General features: G+C 44.4%; 1 protein-coding gene across 1 annotated transcript in view; it reads left to right on the top strand.

The window, feature by feature from the left end:
• The first annotated feature begins 3,081 nt into the window (after positions 1-3,081).
• Positions 3,082-20,053, top strand: part of C6H3orf18 (chromosome 6 C3orf18 homolog) — a 41,201-nt gene continuing 24,229 nt past the window's right edge. Inside the window, 3 exon segments of the mRNA XM_030207159.1 lie at positions 3,082-3,220; positions 3,223-3,311; positions 4,257-4,287. Coding sequence (XP_030063019.1) covers positions 3,082-3,220; positions 3,223-3,311; positions 4,257-4,287 — 259 coding nt within the window.

Below are 20,053 nucleotides of genomic sequence, written 5' to 3' on the forward strand. Positions count from 1 at the left end.
CACTGGTACTTGGCATCGCTGGCTCGCTTGTACCCTCTCTCAAATAAGGTCTGTTCACGGTATTCACTCCGGCAGTTCCTCGCTATGTGCCCCCGGCTCCTGACACCGATAGCAGATCAACTCTCCCTGATTGGTTCTGGACTCTCTCCTATTGGAAGTGTTTCCTAAATACCTTCTCTCCTGGAATTTGGGTGTCTCATATTCTCCCGTTCTCTCCTCTGCCGTCCCCATTCCTCTTCTTGCCTTTCACATAAACGCGCAAACATACTGGTCATCTGCTGCATCATCAACCTTGCAGACTCTTCAGGCCTACAATAGTCACCGGCCTCATCTCTACTCCTCTGCAATATTCTCCTAGGGGAGGATTCCCACGGAGCCAATCCTCTCTCTTCTCCAGCCCAACGTATGGCTGCCTGCATCAACTCGGGGAAAGGTAAGGCTGGGTTATCTTCGCTTCGCTTGGAGACCTCTCTCTTCAAACTCTCATCCCTCAACCCGATCGTGAACTGTTCTTTAAGTGTCTCATCGGGGTTTCCCATTCTGCGCCTATCCCTCCTCATAATAGCATCCAGCTTTTCCTGAAGACGATAGGCAAAAATCCGGATTGACTCCTTCTCTCCTTGTCTCTGATTGTAAAATTCCTGAATGCGCACGCCCAATGCAACCTTGTCCCCAAACACTTGTCTTAGAAGGTCGAAGATCTCCTCCACTGCACACTCCCTTGGAAGAGAATACTTAACTGTATCCCGAGCAATTCCCTTCAGGTGGTCTCTGATAACCTCCACCTGATCTTCGGCTGGAACCCGCAATATTCGCAGCCTGGACTTCATTTTTTCGATCCAGTCTTCCACTTTCATGTCCTCTGGGCCACTTGGAAACCCGTGAAAGTCTGGAAGTGTCCGATCCTGAGGAATTACGACGGTGTGGGTCCACAACTGAGGGGAACGACCTCCCGCTGCTTCACCTTCCATGTTCTTTAGCTCTTCTTCAGGGATGGGTACGCCTCAAAAACAAAGGACCCCGGGAGAACACAAAACACAGAACACACTTTTTTTTTATTTTATTGCACAGCTTCACCGTACTCTGGACTCTCAAATTTTCTGTACCTGTAATAAACTCTCTGGGTTAACAGAATTACATGCAATTACCCCAAATTTCCTCTGGTGGCACCCCCAAAATCAGGAAAAATCCTGCCGACTACGCCAAATTAGTATCACCCCCTCACTTCTGATTGAAATGTGTGGTAAACGCTGGGTTCTGTTTGCCTTTCTATGTAGTCGTGGCTCTGAACCCAGCTCCCAGAAGTGGAAGGAGAACAAATATACTAACCACGTCTCGTGCCCTCAAAGGACACGAGAGGAAAAATAATCTATTTGTAGGATTTCCCCTGATTTGGGCAGAAACACAATAGACTCCTTTCCAGTTAAATAAAAAACATTTAATTGTAAATAATTTAGTTGCATGCAACAAGTAATAATAGGGTTTTCCCCCTTTTGTGTTTCTAAACTGTATCAATAACTAAACATTCATGTTTCTACACAGAACACCACACTTCACAATATAACTTAGTAAACATTACAGGTTACATCTTTCCAGGAGCCACCAATACTCAGACCAACTTTCAGGTAAGATTTTTTTCTTTCTCTGCCTCTTTTCTCCTTTAGGGATTTCTGTCACTTAGCTGTTGGTTTGATGTTGAAAGTTGCAAACACTTTTTTTCGTTGGGGCCCGGATCATCGAGGTATTTTCTCTCTTCTTCCGTTCTTCTCCCTACACCTCTCTCTTAAAACTAAAATAACTGGAAGCAAGACCCTCTCTCCCTGAAAATTGCCAGCAACCTTCAAGGGATATTAAACAATGTTTGCAAGACTGTGGCCAACTTCTCTAATCCAAATAAAATAAGTAGATATTCCCTTCTAACACCTAAGCTGTACTGCAATTCCCTATCTGGCTGCGGTGCTTAGCTATCACTCACTCTGCTCAAGATTCTCTCTCTCTCTCTCTCTTCAATCAGTGAACATTCTTTTCACCTCTCCCTTAATATTTAATATGGAGAAAACCCCCACAGCCTCCTTTGCACCTAAGACTGGGTTTTTTTCTTCCATTCACCCTTTATCTGTAGCCCCTCCCCTTTTCATTAAGAATCCCTTTCCTTTTACCCTTCACCAATCATCCAACAGCCACTTACACCAGGCAGACTTTCTGTACACACTTTCCCTATTACCCTCCTTTCTTTTTTCTCATTCCCACACTTTACCTTAGCCATACTACTTTCCCCTTACAAATGCCTTCAAATCCTCAACTCTCTCTCAGAGCTCACTCACAACACACCTTCTTCTTCAAAGCCATAAGCACCACTCAACTGTCACAAGCTCCCGTTTCCTAGGCAACCCCTCCTTAGCTTCCCATTCCAAGTTACCTTGCTGACCGGCGGAATGTTCGCCAGCACAAGTACAACCCCATTTTACTTTTGATTTTCCCATAGACTATAAAGTATTATTTTTTTGTTTCCCTCTTTTCCCTTCCCCTTCTCTTTCCTTTAACCCCTTGGTTACAATAATGGCAAGGATAGTGATGAGGAGGAAATGCCTGTTTTCCATGTTACCAATATTTCTGTAGGGCACAGAGTGTGTGCAACAGCTGCCAGAACTGTAAATAGTTTACCATTTCTCAGTCATTCCAGAAGAATGTCTGTAAGGTATGAAAGATCCTCTTACAAAAGTAAAAGGACCTCAGAGAATGGTTACAGGGATCTGATTGGCCAACATCCTCATCACAATATACTTACGATAATCTCTAGTGAGTTGTAAACATTGCAGCTTAGAAAGCAAATTGATTTAAATGTTAAAAGTTTTGTCCTAATACTTTTTTTTTGTTCACTTGGCTTCTTCTAAAGGTGAACAGAAAGGCGGTTTATCAAATCCCATCCCTTTTCCCTTTATAATTCCTGACCATGATGCTAGAGACCAGCTCTCTAAGAAAGGGCTGCAGTGGATATGAGAAGATGTCCTGTGTGAACTTGTAGCAGAGAGTAAGAAAAGACCACAACAGGGGAGACAACACAGGTGGAAGGAAGCAAGCATGAATTTCAGCAGCACGGTCTCTGTGCCGGTTCTGTATCCACCAGGCACCATTGCCGAGTCTGACCAAGGCACTGACATGGACAAGGCTGGACCTGCAACCAGTAGCATTGCTACTCCAAGCCCTTTCAACAGCACCAAATCCCTGATCCGGCCAGCACTGGGACTGGCATGGGCACTATGCTTCTTTCTTTCGGAATTATTACTGTGATTGGACTGGCATTAGCTATGGTATGAGAACACCAGAGAGAAGGGGTACTTGGGATTATCTTCAGTCCAGAGTTCATATTTAGGAATTAGACCAGTGAAGGACTCAAATTATGTTTCCTGTACCTTCCTCTGAGAGACATAAGTTCAAGCATGAGCTCAGGTTTTTCTATGCCTCATGGCACCAATGGTTTCAGATCTGGGAGGAGAGATATCAGCACCAGGCAGGAAGCAGCTACTAGTTGTCAGGACAAGAGGCAAGCCTCTGAAGAAGATACTAGTCTTAATTGGGATAGTTTTTAAAAGCCACTTGTGCACGTTAGCAGAAGTTTATATGTAAAAATGGTGTCTTTAAAATGGCCCATACTATGTGTGGATAAAAGGATGCACATAATGCCATTTTGCATAACCTTTTACCCGTAATGAGCAGAGGAGTTCCTGGGATGTGGCTTGGATGTAATATGCCTACATTTTTGATTTTTTTTAAAGTATGCAAGTACGTTTTTGTGCATTCTAAATAACAGATGAAAATGGTTACGGATATTTCTGTGGGATAATTTTAAAAGGGAAAGTAAATGTTCTTGTCCTTTCACAGCTGGTATAACTCACACCCAATACTGATTTCACAAGATAGGCAGCTGTAAACAAATGACCTTCAAGTTGATTGGCAGGCCATTAGCAGTGAGAAGAGCAACCAAAAATACCACTGCCCTGTCCTTGTCCACTTGCACTGAAATGCCAGCCAAAGAGATTTTCAGAAAGCCTTTCCTTGTGGCATATTAGCACAGAGTGGATGGATGTAGTGTGAAGTTGGGATGGAAGGAGAGCTGTAGCAGAATAATTTTGTGTTCAAAGTTGAGGACTGGTTCTCTCTTGGTTGCTGTCTATAAAATTAGATATACTTAGAAATCAGTAGTTAAGTGATGTAAGTCCCAAACTCTCTTGTTTTGTTTCCTCCTGTCCTTGCAGGTCTTATACATCAGGAAGCGGAAGGCGGTAAGTTCTTTGCCCCTTAGAGGGACTTCTGGGCACTCTGCTAATAAAAGCCCTTTTGTAACAATATTAAGTGTCTGCTCTAATAGCGCTCCATTAATTGTTGACGTCACAGGTGTGCCTTACATATTCAGTTATTGCAAATGGCTAACAAAGCTCAGGAAGTGTTATAGTAACATAGTAATGTCGGCAGATAAAGACCTGAATGGTTCATCCAGTCTGCCCAACAAGATAAACTCATTTTACATGGTATGTAATACTTTATATGTATATCCGAATTTGATTTGTCCCTGCCTTTCTCAGGGCACAGACCATAGAAGTCTGCCCTGCACTAGTTTTATTCTCTAAATACCAGCGTCGCCACCCAATGTCCGCTAAGATTCCTTCTAACAGGATCATTTGTGTTTATCCCACGCACATTTGAATCCATTTACCATTTTCATCTCCACCACCTCCCGCGGGAGGGCATTCCACGTATCCACCACCTCCGTGAAAAAATACTTCCTGACATTAGTCTGAGTCTGCCCCCTTCAACCTCAATTCCATGTCCTCTAGTTCTACTACCTTCCCGTCTCTGGAAAGGTTTGTATGCGGATTAATGCCTTTCAAATATTTGAACATCTGTATCATGTCACCCTGTTTAGGTCGGCAAGTCTCTCCTCGTACGGTTTGCAACGCAAATCCCATACCATTTTCGTAGCTTTTCTTTGCACCGCTTCCAGTCTATTACATCTTTAGCCAGATACGGCCTCCAAAACTGAACACAATACTCCCAAGTGGGACCTCACCAACGACTTGTAGAGGGGCATCAACACCCCCTTTCTTCTGCTGGTTATACCCCTCTCTATGCAGCCTAGCATCCTTCTAGCCACCGCCGTCGCCTTGTCACATTGTTTCTTCACCTTCATATCCTCCGACACCAACACCCCAAGGTCTTTCTCCTGAGTTGAGCTTACTAATCTCTCCCCTCCTATTCGGTATCTCTCTTTTGGGTTTCTACACCCCAAATGCATCACTCTGCACTTCTTGGCATTAAATTTTAAACAGTAAATTAAATTTTAACTGTCAGACCCTCGACCATTCTTCTAACTTTCGGAGAGCCCTTCTCACCATTTCTACTCCCTCCAGGGTATCCACTCTATTGGCTATCTTCATGTCATCCACAAAAAGGCAAACCTTTCCTTCCAACCCTTCAGCAATATCTCTCACAAATATATTAAACAAAATGGGCCCCAGCACCGACCCCTGAGGAACCCCACTGCTCACCATCCTTTCCTCCGAGGTAATTCCATTTACCACCACCCTCTGCCACCTGTCGGTCAACCAGTTTCTTATCCAGTTCACCACTTTCGGTCCTAAGTTCAGCCCTTTCAGCTTATTCACAAGTCTTCTGTGGGGGACCGTATCAAAGGCTTTGCTGAAATCCAAGTAGATTATATCTAGCGCATGGCCTTCATCCATTTCTTTTGTCACCCAGTCAAAGAAGTCAATGATTCGTTTGGCAGGATTTTCCTTTGGTAAAGCCATGTTTCCTCAGGTCCTGTAACCTGTTGTCTTCTAGAAAGTTAACTATCCTTTCTTTCAGCAGCGACTTCATTATTTTTCCTACCACCGACGTGAGACTTACTGGTCTGTAGTTTCCCACTTCTTCCCTGTCTCCACTTTTATGAAGATGAACCACATCCGCTTGTCTACAATCTCACGGAACCTCTCCCATCTCTAAAGATCTATTAAATAAATCTTTAAGAGGTCCCGCCAGGACCTCCCTGAGCTCCCTCAGTATCCTGGGATGTATCCCATCTGGCCCCATAGCTTTGTCCACCTTCAGATTCTCCAGCTGTTTATAAACTCTTTCTTCCGTAAATCGCACAGTATCCACTCCATTCCCAAATATTCCTTCAGCAGCCAACCGTGGTTCTTCACCAGGATTTTCCTCCGTGAATACCGAAGAGAAGTAATTATTTAGCACATTCACTTTATCCTCCTCGCTTTCCACATAACCATTCTCATTATCTTTCAGGCTCGTAATTCCATTCCTATCTTTTCTCCTTTCTCCAATATATCTGAAAAAGGTCTTGTCACCTTTCTTTACATCTTTAGCCATTTTTTCTTCTGCTTGCGCTTTCGCTACCCGTATTTCCCTCTTTGCTTCTTTGAGTTTAATATGATAATCTTTTCTATGATCCTCTCGTTGTGTTCTTTTGTATTTCTTGAACAAAGCCTCTTTTGCTGTTATTTTTCAGCTACTTGTTTGGCGAACCATATAGGCTTCCTGTTTCTCTTGGTTTTGTTTACTTTCCTCACGTAAAGATCAGTCGCTATATTTATAGCAGCCTTCTGCTTTGACCACTGATGTTCCACTTCTCCTACGCCTTCCCACTTCAACAGCTCCTTTTTCAGGTATTCCCCCATTTTATCAAAATCAGTACGTCTGAAAAAGTACTGGATTTCAGACGTACTGATTTTGATAAAATGGGGGAATAAAATAGTTTTGTGCATCCACACTCCGCCTTCGCCCTTATATCAAACCATATTGTGTGATGATCACTATTACATAGGTGGGCACCCACTCGTATATTAGAAACACTTCCTCCATTCGTGAGCACTAGATCCAGCATCGACCCTTCCCTCATAGGTTCCGTCACCATTTGTCTGAGCAAGGCACTTTGACAGGCGTCCACAGTCTCCCTACTTCTTTCCGATTCCGCAGACAGGACGTTCCAATCCACAACAGACAAGTTGAAATCTCCCAACAGTAGCACCTCCCCTTTCATACCAATCTTTTGAATATCCTCTATCAGATCCTTGTCTAGCTTCTCTATTTGTGCCGGAGGTCTGTAGATAACCCCTGTATGGATACAGGTTCCATCTTCTCTTTCCAGGACGATCCATAAAGCTTCTTCCTTTCCCCAGGTGCCCCGCATTTCAGCCGCTCTCACATACAGCACCACTCCTCCACCCCTTCGGCCCTCTCTATCCTTTCTAAAAAGATTATAGCCCAGTATAGTCACATCCCATTCATGGGAATCATTGAACCACGTCTCTGTAATAGCAACAATATCCAAGTTTTCTTCAAACATCAGGGCTTGCAAGTCTTGAACCTTTTTACCTAGACTACGAGCATTTGTGCTCATTGCTTTCCATCTGCGTAGAGTTTAGGTGGTTTTCTGTATTTAGATGACCTTTCCCTCTACCATCAAGTTTATTCTGGGGGTGACTTTCCGAATTCTCTTGTTTCCTTTTGTCACCCCCGCCTTCTAGTTTAAATGTCTTACCGACTTTCTCCTGATTGCTTATGTTCTCTCATATTCTTTATGCCTATTGCTTCCTTGTGCTCCCTTAGACTACTGGTACGTCAAGCTCCATCTCTGGCCGCCTTCAAATCTAAGCTAAAAGCCCACCTTTTTGATGCTGCTTTTAACTTCGAACCCTTATTCACTTTGTTCTGAACACTTATTTTATCATCCCCACTTTAATATTCCCTTATCTCTTGTTTGTTCTGACTGTCTGTCTGTCCTAATTAGATTGTAAGCTCTGTCGAGCAGGGACTGTCTCTTCATGTTTAAGTGTACAGTGCTGCGTATGTCTAGTAGCGCTTTAGAAATGATAAGTAGTAGTAGTAGTAGTTCAATTGGAATTATTCCTGGTTGTGGTGCCAGAATCTTACATGCACTATTGCACTGACAGTTCTGTGCCAGATGCCATAGACCGTGGCTTCCTTTGGTAGCTGGTATGTACGTGCCCTGAGCTTGGCTAGTAGATATTGTTGTTTAACATTGAGTGGAGCTCCCTATCAGCACAGGTTCAGCAACATCCCCATCGCTTGCCAATTCAGAGTGCAAGAACTGAACCTGAATCAAACTTGTGTTGTCTTATGGTGGCACAGAGCAGGCATGCTGACTCATCAGGACAGCCCCCTCTCTGATACTATTACATAAGTGTTGCCATACTGGGACAGACTGAAGGTTCATCAAGCCCAGCATCCTGTTTCCAACAGTGGCCAATCCAGGTCACAAATACCTGGCAAGATCCCAAAACAGAACAATACTTTTTATGCTGCTTATCCCAAAAATAAGCAGTGGATTTTTCCAAGTCCATTTTAATAATGGCTTATGGGCTTTTCTTTTAGAAAGCTACCCAAACCTTTTTTTAAATCCTGCTAAGCTAACTGCTTTTACCACATTCTCTGTCAACGAATTCCATAGTTTAATTACACGCTGAGTGAAGAAATATTGTCTCCGATCCATTTTAAATTTACTACTTTCTAGCTTCATTGCGTGCCCCCTAGTCCTAGTATTTTTGGAAAGAGTAAACAAGCGATTCATGTCTACCTGTTCCACTCAGTATTTTATATACCTCTATCATATCTCCCCTCAGCTGTCTTTTCTCCAAGCTGAAGAGCCTAAGCCATTTCAGCCTTTCCTCATAGGGAAGTCCTCCCATCTCCTTTATCATTTTCATCACCCTTCTCTGTACCTTTTCTAATTCCACTATATCTTTTTTGAGATGCGGCAAACAGAATTGCACACAATATTCAAGGTGCAGTCACAGCATGGAGCAATAGAAAGGCATTATAAACATCTTTGGTTTTATTTTCCATTCCTTTCCTAGAAATACCTAACATTCTATTTGCTTTCTTTGCTGCCGCAGCACACTGAGTAGAGAGTTTCAAAGTATCGTCAGTGATGACTCCTAGATCTTTTTCCTGGTCGGTGACTCCTAACATGGAACCTTGCATCACGTAGCTATAGTTCGGGTACCTCTTTCTTACGTGCATTACTTTGCACTTGCTCACATTAAACATCATCTGCCATTTAGATGCCCAGTCTTGTAAGGCTGTCTTGCAATTTTTCACAGTTTTTCCTCTTTCGATTTATCCTCCAAGTGATTAATTTTTCCTTCTCTTCCACTTCTAAAACATATTTGATATTTTGAGGTTACCTAAATGTGTCAGAATATTTAGGTAATATAAGGGCAACTTTATAGCAGGGTGCCTGGTAGGAATCTATTCTGTAAAGGAAAGTAGACACCTGCTTTCCTGTGTAGAATACTAACGTAACAGGGTAGCTCTAGCATACCAAGGGCAGGGTGGTGGGGGTGGTCTGTCTCAGGAGTAGGCAGCAAGGGGGTGCGCTGAGAATCGCAAGGCTGTCACCTCTGCTGGTCCCCTGCCCACTCTCCGAATGAAGCAAACACCCACAGAAGGGATCTCTCCACAGGAGAAACGAAAGCCAAAACACACAGACAGTGGATCCCAAAGAGTCCTCTCACAAGTGGTGTTTTCTTCAACAAGGTCTTTATTTCAAATCAATAAAAGCAAACCCACAGACAGTGGATCCCAAAGAGTCCTCTTACAAGTGGTGTTTTCTTAAACAAGGTCTTTATTTCAAATCAATAAAAGCAAACCCACAGACAGTGGATCCCAAAGAGTCCTCTCACAAGTGGTGATTTGAAATAAAGACCTTGTTTAAGAAAACACCACTTATGAGAGGACTCTGGGATCCACTGTCTGTGTGTTTTGGCCCCCTGCCCACTCTGACATCAACTTCCTGTTCAGGAGCAGGGGACCAGCAGAGGTGACAGCCTTGCGATTCTCAGCGCCACCCCTTGCTCAGAGGAAGGAGGGTGGGAGTATACACCTGGAGGAAGGAGATACACCGCCCAGGGTGACAACGAAGGTAGGTATGCCATTGCAGGATAGATACACTTGCAGTATATAGTTGCCACCACTTACACTAGCCATAGAGCTGGTGTATGTGTGGGCAATGAAATGCTGACGATATGCAGTACATACCGTACATGGATTGCATATGACTTCTGCCCATGTTCCCCCCCCCCCCATTCCAAATATGCGCTAGGCAAGATGTTTATGTATTTCCAGAATAATGCTTAGTTGGAAATTTGACATGTAAGCACATATGACAACATATATACTTGTCCATGCTGTTGTAGACACCTTAACCCATAAAATCATCCATGGAGAAGCTCCATCATACATGTCAGACCTAACATCAAAAGTTCATCCCGTACCTTCTTAAACCTCCAGTACCCTAATTGTAGAGGACTCAAATACAAATCATTACACGCATCTACCTTCACATACCTCTGCACAAAAGCATGGAATAAACTACCGAATTCTATAAAAATAACACATGACAGCCTTCAGGAAATTATTGAAAACGCACGTGTTCGAAGAAACTTACTATAAGAATCCTCCTTAACGACTTGATTATTCTATATCTAAACCAACCACTACTGATCCCTCTGAATTGATTATATCAGTCATATTATCATTATTGGTCATTATATTTTACTGCTTTTTATTATGTGTTATGTAAATCATTCTACAGACCTATCTTCCTTATTTCATACATAGTAATATGTTAAATTAGAACAAACCTCTTACTCTGTTCATAATTATACCTTTTGCAATATAATGTAAGCCACATTGAGCCTGCAAATAGGTAGGAAAATGTGGGGTACAAATGCAGCAAATAAATAAATAAATAAATATTAGCATCTATTTTATAGACTTGCAGCTTGTACAATATAGAAATACAAACTAAAATGTGATGTTTAAATAGTACATTTAGCTAGGGAGTTGCAGAGAGGCCAAGTGCTGATAACCTGAAAGGCATTTATCATTAGAGGACCATATGGATTCAAGAACATTCAGAGGTCACTTGGCAGTGGTTCTGGCCATGTAAGTGCTTATTTTAAAAACAAAATTTGTGGCATATCTATGTATAATCTTGGCCATTTTATTTTCTGGACCAAAACTCAGGGTGTATAAGGAGAGGGATGACCAGCAAGATAGTGCCTCTTGTATAAGTCTCTGGTAAGGCCCCATTTACAGTACTGCGTGCAATTCTGGAGACCGCACCCTCAGAATGATATAAACAGGGTGGAGTCGGTCCAGAGGGCAGCTACAAAATTGGTAAGCAGACTCGGTCACAAAACCTATAGGGACAGGCTTATGAACCTTAACTTGTATACGCTGAAAGAGAGGCGGGAGAGAGGAGATATGATAGAGATGTTTAAATACTTCCGTGGTGTCAATGTATAGGAGATGAGGCTTTTTAAAATGAAGGAAAACTCTGGAATAAGAGGGCATAAGATGAAGTTAAGAGGAAATAGGCTTAGGAGGAATCTGGGTAACATAGTAGATGACAGCAGATAAAGACCGGTATGGTCCATCAATCTGCCCACAAGATAATCTCATTGTATGAGCCACTTTACATGTATACCTGACCTTGATTTGTCCTTGCCATTTTCAGGGCACAGACCGTAGAAGTCTGCCCAGCACTAGCTGTGTTTCCCAATTACCAGTGTTTCCACCCAATCTCCGCTTTTGTGGATTAATTCCTTCTGAACAGGATTCCTTTTGTGTTTATCCCACGCATTTTTTAATTCCATTACCATTTTCATCACCACCTCCCACGGGAGGGCATTCCAAGTATTCACCACTCTCTCCATGAAAAATACTTCCTGACATTTTTCTTGAGCCTGCCCCCCCTTCAACCTCAATTCATGTCCTCTAGTTATACCACCTTCCCGTCTCTGGAAAAGTTTGTTTGTGGATTAATACCTTTCAAATATTTGAATGTCTGTATCATATCACCCATGTTTCTCCTTTCCTCCAGGGTATACATGTTCAGGACAGCCAGTTTCTCATTCGTCTTGTAACGCAAATCCTATACCATTTTTGTAGCTTTTCATTGCACCGCTTCAAGTCTTTTTACATCCTTAGCAAGATACAGCCTCCAAAACTGAACACAATACTCCAGGTGGGGCCTCACTAAGGAAATACTCTTTCATGAAAAGGGTGGTGGAAGCATGGAATGGCCTCCCGGTGGAGGTCGTGGAGAGCAGGACTGTGTCAGAATTTAAGAAAGCGTGAACAGGCACTTGGGATCTCTTAGGAAAAGGAGGAGATAGTGGTAACTGAGGATGGGCAGGCTGAATGGGACAGTTGGCCCTTATCTGTCATTATGTTTCTATGTTCAGCAGAGCTATTCAGCCATTGAAAATATAATTTATATGTCTAAGTGCAGATGGGTAAGAAGCAGGTATAACTTTAAACCTATACCTGGATTTTCAACGTTGGCACTTTTATGTACATAAGTATTGCCATACTGGGAAAGACCAAAGGTCCATCAAGCCCAGCATCCTGTTTCCAACAGTGGCCAATCCAGGTCACAAATACCTGGAAAGATCCCAAAAAGTACCAAAACATCTATACTGCTTATCCCAGAAACAGTGGATTTTCCCAAAGTCAATTTAATAATGGTCTATGAACTTTTCTTTAGGAAGCCAGCCAAACCTTTTTTTTAAACCTGCTAGCTAACTGCTTTTACCACTGTCAACGAATTCCAGAGTTTAATTACACGCTGAATGAAGAAATATTGTCTCCGGATCCGTTTTAAATTTACTACTTTCTAGCTTCATTGCATGCCCCCTAGTCCTAGTATTTTTGGAAAACGTAACGTACACTTCACATCTACCCGTCCACTCCACTCATATTTTGTAGACCTCTATCATATCTCCCCTCAGCCGCCTTTTTTTCAGCTGAAGACCCTAGCCGCTTTAGCCTTTCTCATAGGGGAAGTTGTCCCATCCCCTTTATCATTTTCGTCGCCTTCTCTGCACCATTTCTAATTCCACCTATATCTCTTTTGAGATACGGCGACAGAATTTACACAATATTCAAGGGTCGGTCGCTCCATGGTGCATACAAAGGCATTATAACATCCTCATTTTTGTTTTCAATTCCTTTCCTAATAATACCTAACATTCTATTTGCTTTCTTAGCCGCAGGCAGCACACTGAGCAGAAGGTCTCAACATAATCATCAACGCGACAACCTAGTACCTTTCTTGGTCCGTGACTCCTAACGTGGAACCTTGCATGACGTAGCTACAATTTGGTTCCTATTTTCCCACACTTTGCACTTGCTCACATTAAACGTCATCTGCCATTTAGATGCCCAGTCTCTTAAGGTCCTCTTGTATTTTTTCACAATCCTCCCATGATTTAACGACTTGAATACTTTGTGTCATCAGCAAATTTAATTAGCTCCACTAGTTACTCCCATCTCTAGGTCATTTATAAATATGTTAAAAAGCATCGGTCCCAGCACAGACCGCTGGAGAACCCCACTAACTACCCTTCTCCATTGAGAATACTGACCATTTAACCCTACTCTCTGTTTTCTATCTTTAACCAGTTTTTTAATCCACAATAGACACTACCTCCTATCCCATGATTCTCCAGATTCCTCTAGAGTCTTTCATGGTGTACTTTGTCAAACGCCTTCTGAAAATCCATATATACAGTATCAACCGGCTCACCTTTATCCACATGTTTGTTCACCCCTTCAAAGAAATGTAGTAGATTGGTGAGGCAAGATTTTCCTTCACTAAATCCATGTTGACTTTCCTGCTTATTTTCGAAGGAGAAGGGCGGCCATCTTCCGACACAAAACGGGAGATGCCAGCCTTCTCCTAAAGCTGGCCAAATTGGTAAAATCGAAAGCTTGATTTTGTCTGGCTTCAATTGCTTTCGTTGCAGGGCCGGCCAAAGTTAAAGGGGGCATTCTGCAGGGTATGGAAGGTGGGATGGGGGCGTGGTTAAGAGATGGCCAGCCTCGGCCAATAGTGGAAAAAAGAAGGCCAGCCCTGACGAGCATTTGGCCGACTTTGCTTGGTCTCTTTTTGTTCACGACCAAGCCTTGAAAAGCTGCCCAAACTGACCAGATGACCACCGGAGGGAATCGGGGATCATCTCCCCTTACTCCCTCAGTGGTCACCAACCCCCTCCCACCCAAAAGAAAAATTATAAAACGTTTTTTTGCCAGCCTCAATGTCATACCCAGCTCCATGACAGCACTATGCAGGTCCCTGGAGCAGTGTTTAGTGGGTGCAGTGCACTTCAGGCAGGCAGACCCAGGCCCATCCCCCCCTACCTGTTACACTTGTGGTGGTAAATGGAAGCCCTCCAAATCCCACCCGAAACCCACATCTAGGTGCCCCCTTCATCCCTAAGGGCTACGGTAGTGTTGTACAGTTGTGGGGAGTGGGTTTTAGAGGGGTTTTGGGGGGCTCAGCACCCAAGGTAAGGGAGCTATGCACCTGGGATCATTTTGTGAAGTCCACTGCAGTGCCCCCTAGGGTGCCCGGTTGGTGTCCTGGCATGTGAGGGGGACCAGTGCACTACAAATGCTGGCTCCTCCCATGACCAAAGGGCTTGGATTTGGCCGGGTTTGAGATGGCCACCATTAGTTTCCATTATCGGCGAAAACCAATGGTGGCCATCTCTAACGCCGGCAATCTCTAAGGGCAGCCCAAATGTTGAGATTTGGCCGGCTCCCAACCGTATTATCGAAACGAAAGATGGACGGCAATCTTGTTTCGATAATACAGTCCGGTACACCGCTTAACAGGGCCGTCATTAGAGTTAGCCGCCCTTATAGATGGCCGGCCCCGTTCGATTATGCCCCTCTTTGTTTCATTAATCCATGCTTTTGAATATGCTCTGTAATTTTGTTCTTTATAATAGTCTCTATGTCCAGCACCGACGTCAGACTCACCGGTCTATAATTTCCCGGATCTCCTCTGGAATCTTTTTTAAAAATCGGCGTTACATTGGCCACCCTCCAATCTTCCGGTACCATGCTCAATTTTAAGGATAAATTGCATATTACTAACAATAACTCCGCAAATTCATTTTTCAGTTCTATCAGTACTCTGGAATGAATACCATCCGGTCCAGGAGATTTGCTACTCTTCAGTTTGTAGAACTGCCTCATTACATCCTCCAGGTTTACAGAGAATTCATTAGGTTTTTCCGACTCGTCAGCTTCAAATACCATTTCTGGCACCGGTATCCCACCCAAATCTTCCTCGGTGAAGACTGAAGCAAAGAATTCATTTATCTCTCCGCTACGGCTTTGTCTTCCTTGATCGCCCTTTTACTCCTCAATCATCTAGTGGTCCAACTGATTTTTTTGCCGGCTTCCTGCTTTTAATATACCTAAAAAAGTTTTTTACTGTGTTTTGACCTCCAATGCAATCTTTTATTCAAAGTCCCTCGTAGCCTTCCTTATCAGCACTTTGCCTTTGACTTGACATTCCTTATGCTGTTTCTTATTATTTTCAGTCAGTTCTTTCTTCCATTTCTGAAGGATTTTCTTTTAGCTCTAATAGCTTCCTTCACCTCACTTTTAACCATGCCGGTTGTCATTTGGTCTTCTGTCCTTCTTTTTTAATACACGGAATATATTTGGCCTGGGCTTCCAGGATGGTGTTTTTAACAGCATCCACGCTGATATAATTTCAGGATTTGGGCGTCCTCGACGTATTATCGAAATGAAAGATGGACGTCCATCTTTTTCGATATAATTTGGGTTTCCCCGCCCTCCTCAGTACGTTTGCGAGGACGTCCTCACAAAACTTGGGCTTCCCTTTCGATTATGCCCTCCATGGCAACTAGTTAATAATGCTTGCTTTCTCTCTCTCTTTTTTATTCTCCCCTTAATACTAACTAGATCCTGCAGTGCCTGCTAGAGTCTATCTGTTAATGCTGTGGTACAAAGTTTTTAAAACTAAGGGGAAAAGACTATGGAGATTAGTTGATAAAATGTATTTTTTATATTTTTATTTTTGCCTATCACTAACCTACAATTCATATCCTTTCAGTTCAGTGGGACCTTTCCTCTTTATATAGTTTTGAATCTAAGGGGCCTTTTTTTAAACAGGCTCTTTGAAGCTAACTCAGCAACCTATGCAAATATTCTACTTCCCCACATCTTAGTTAGCACTTAATTGAGGTCGCTGGACTTGCTACCTCTCAGCAGCCAAAGAACAGAAATAACTGCCCTTTTAGAACAAGAGTTTTGGGCTGTTAAGTTTCTACCTCTAGAAAAGGTTTCAGTTTAAAACTAGGGAAAAGGAATGGGACTTGATATACCGTCTTTCTGAGGTTTTTGCAACTACATTCAAAGCAGTTTACATATATTCAGGTACTTATTTTGTACCAGGGGCAATGGAGGGTTAAGTAACTTGCCCAGAGTCACAAGAGCTGCAGTGGGAATCAAACTCAGTTCCCCAGGATCAAAGTCCACTGCACTAACCACTAGGCTACTCCTCCACTATGGGAAAAATGCCTATTTATAGAGAAAATTTCAGTTTAAAACTATGGGAAAAGGGTTGTACACTATCAGGCTTATTTTCCAAAGGGATCGCTGGCGATCTTCCAACACAAATCGGGAGATCGCCGGCGATCTCTCAATCCCGGCCAAATCGGTATTATGGAAAGCCGATTTTGGCTGGGCCCAATTGCTTTTTCGTTACGGTGCCGGCCAACCTTCAAGGGGGCGTGTTGGGAGGGTAGCAAAGGCGGGAAGGGGGGCAAGGCGGGGTTACGAGATGGCCAGCTTCACCTTATTATGAAAAAAAGCGCCGGCTTGAACAAGTATTTCGCCGGGCAGACTTGGTCCATGTATTTTTACTACCAAGTCCAAAAAACAGCCCCAACTGACCAGATGACCACCGGAGGGAAGCGGGGATCACCTCCCCTTACTCCCCAAGTGGTCACCAGCCCCTTCCCACACACACAAAAAAAATTAAAACATTTTTTGCCAGCCTGTATGCCAGCCTCAAATGTCATACCCAGCTCCCTGACAGCAGTATGCAGGTCCCTGGAGCAGTTTTTAGTGGGTACACTGCACTTCAGGCAGGTGACCCAGGCCCATCCCCCCCTACCTGTTACACTTGTGGTGGTTAATGTTGAGCCCTCCAAAAAAAAACCCCAAAACCCACTGTACCCACATGTATGTGCCCCCCTTCACCCCTTAGGGCTATGGTAATGGTGTAGACTTGTGGGCAGTGGGTTTGGGGGGGGGGATTTGGGGGGCTCAGCACACAAGGAAAGGGTGCTATGCACCTGGAAGCTAATTTTGTTTTGTTTTTTAAGATTTTTTTAAGTGCCCCCTAGGGTGCCCGGTTGGTGTCCTGGCATGTCAGGGGGGCCAGTGCACTAGAAATGCTGACTCCTCCCATGACCAAAGGGCTTGGATTTGGCCGGGTTTGAGATGGCTGGGTCTGGTTTCCATTATGGCTGAAAATCGGAGGTGGCCATCTCATCTAACCACGGCGATCCGCCGGCAATCCTATTCTAAACCCGGCGAGCAATTTGGCCGGCGCCAAGCATATTTCGAAAATACGCTTGGCCCCTCCCGCTTACAGCACCGGGCCCGAAGATGGCCGGCCATCAATTTCACCAGCGCTGTTCGATTATTCCCCTGTATGGCAACTAGTTAATAATGCTTGCTTTTCTCTCTCTCTCTCTTTTTTATTCCCCCCTTAATACTAAACTAGATCCTGCAGTGCCTGCTAGAGTCTATCTGTTAATGTTGTGGTACAAAGTTTTTAAAACTAAGGGGAAAAGACTATGGAGATTAGTTGATAAAATGTATTTTTTTATATTTTTATTTTGCCTATCACTAACCTACAATTCCTCCTTTAAACCCCAATCTTTAAGTTCCCAAAGCACAATGCAAAATAGTGTTCACTTACCAGAGAAATGTCCTCTTCTCTCAGAACTTCTCAGAAAAGATATGGCTAGTGCTTCTGAACATATGTATAATTTTAAATGGCCAAGTTATATGTTCAAAGTTAAATACCCGGCAGCTTGCAGAATATTTACCTCAAAGTCCTTTCAGTTATGTGTCCTTGTAGTAGAGGTAATGGGACGATGGGAGAGATGAACCTTCTAGTTACCAAACAGAATTAATGGTCATAGGTTATTTTCTGTTCTGCTTATTAGTGTTGACGTTCACCATTGTCCACATGGGAGACAGAAATTTCTATTGTGATTAAGAGACTAATTGAAAAAAAGAAAAGAAATTGAGGTCCTAAATTTAGGAATCTAAGTTAGGAGGCTGTTTTTACCCATATTTAAGAAATTACAAGGCCATTATTGAAATAAAAAGACAAAAAGAGCCCTTAAATTTAGTATAAGGCAGAAATGGGCAACGTACTACTACTTAACATTTCTTAACCGCTACTAGGGTTACGCAGCGCTGTACAGTATAACCAAGAAGGACAGTCCCTGCTCAAAGGAGCTTACAATCTAATAGACAACATGTGCAGTCAGCTTACAATCTAATGGACAACATGTGCAGACAGTCAATTGGGGCAGTGTCTTGTCTGGAAAGTAGGTGAGCCCTTAGGTCCCGTGAGGCCCCGAAGGACCTCAGAATACAGCCGTGCAACCCCAAGACTTCACCCGCGGTGACCGCCGTTCACCGGAGGTTGAGCCTCCAGCTGCAGGCAGCCAACGGGACTTCCGGAACCGCGGGGTTGACGAACTGACCCAGTACTGGAACCAAGAGCAGGAAGGGCAAGAGGAAACCAGAGAAGTCCAGAGACAGGCACTTGGGCAGAGCAGGAAGCTCACAGCGTTGTCCAAACACAGGCAGCAGGTCAAGGCAGGCGGCTAGCAGAGTAATCCAAACACAGTCCAAAGGTCAAACCAGGAGAACAAGGGAATGTACTGAAAAATGGAACACACAAAGACTGGCCTCGGGAAACAGAACCTGAAGCAACATCCTGTTTCAGCCCAGCTCCTTAAATACTGTCAGCAATCAACCGCCCAGCCCCAGCCGACATAGCCGGCCAATCGGAAGCCGGCTACTGAAGGAATCCTTCTGGTTGGTTCTGTCCAGCTTCTCAGGTGGGGCAACAGCACCAACACCCCAATCCTGTTCCTCTGAGGCGGATCTTCGGGCTCCCGCGCCCGAATGTGTGGAAGATGCCGGCCATCGCGTCTCAGCGCCATCCTTCCCGCTGGCGCAAGCACGGACCCCATAGCCAGCGACCGAGAGTCTGTAAGCCGCGATCGCCGGCCCACGGGCTCGGCCCCGGACAGGGCGGCCATCGCCACGGCGAACCCAGCTCTTAGCCGCGGCCTCAAGAAGGCCAGCCATCGCCGCAAAGGACACCGACTCTTGCCACCCGCAGAGGAGCATCCGGAGGGAGCGACGGATGTGACAGTATCCTTCCCGGATGCCCCCTTTCTTCTAGGTCCTGGTTTTTGAGGATAGCGTTCATGGAAGGCCCGTACCAACTCTGGGGCATGTACATTGGTGGCCGGCTCCCAGGAGTTGTCCTCGGGACCGAAATGCTTCCAGGATAACAGGTAGAGCAGCTTTCCCCTGCGCCTCTTGGAGTCGAGGATCTCTTCAACTTCGTACTCTGGATCAGGGTCAGCCTCTGGAACAATTGACTCTTTACTCTGTGGATGCCACTTAGACCCCCGAAAGACCTTCAGCAGCGAAACATGGAAGGCATTATGGATTCGTAGAGTTCTAGGTAGCCGCAGGCGGTATGTCACAGCTCCGATCCGGGACTGGATCAAGAATGGCCCGATGAACCGCGGCCCCAGCCTCCGAGAGGGCACCCGGAGTCTCAAGTATTTAGTACTCAGCCATACCTTTTGCCCTGGCTGAAGAACCGGGACAGGGCGCCGGTGCCGGTCTGCAAACGACTTAAACCGGGCGGCAGCCTTCTGTAGTTGTTCTCGGGCCATGTTCCAGACCTCCCACAGGTCAGCAAGGGTTTGGGTAACCTGGGGCGTAGAGGAGTCAGAGGGAATAGGCGGAGGGAGCCGCAGATGTTGTCCGTATACAATGAAGAATGGAGATTGCCCGGAAGCAGAGTGTTTACTGTGGTTATAGGCGAACTCGGCCCAAGGGAGAAGAGATGCCCAGTTGT

This window comes from Microcaecilia unicolor, chromosome 6, assembly GCF_901765095.1.
Source record: "Microcaecilia unicolor chromosome 6, aMicUni1.1, whole genome shotgun sequence".
NCBI classification, from domain to species: domain Eukaryota; kingdom Metazoa; phylum Chordata; class Amphibia; order Gymnophiona; family Siphonopidae; genus Microcaecilia; species Microcaecilia unicolor.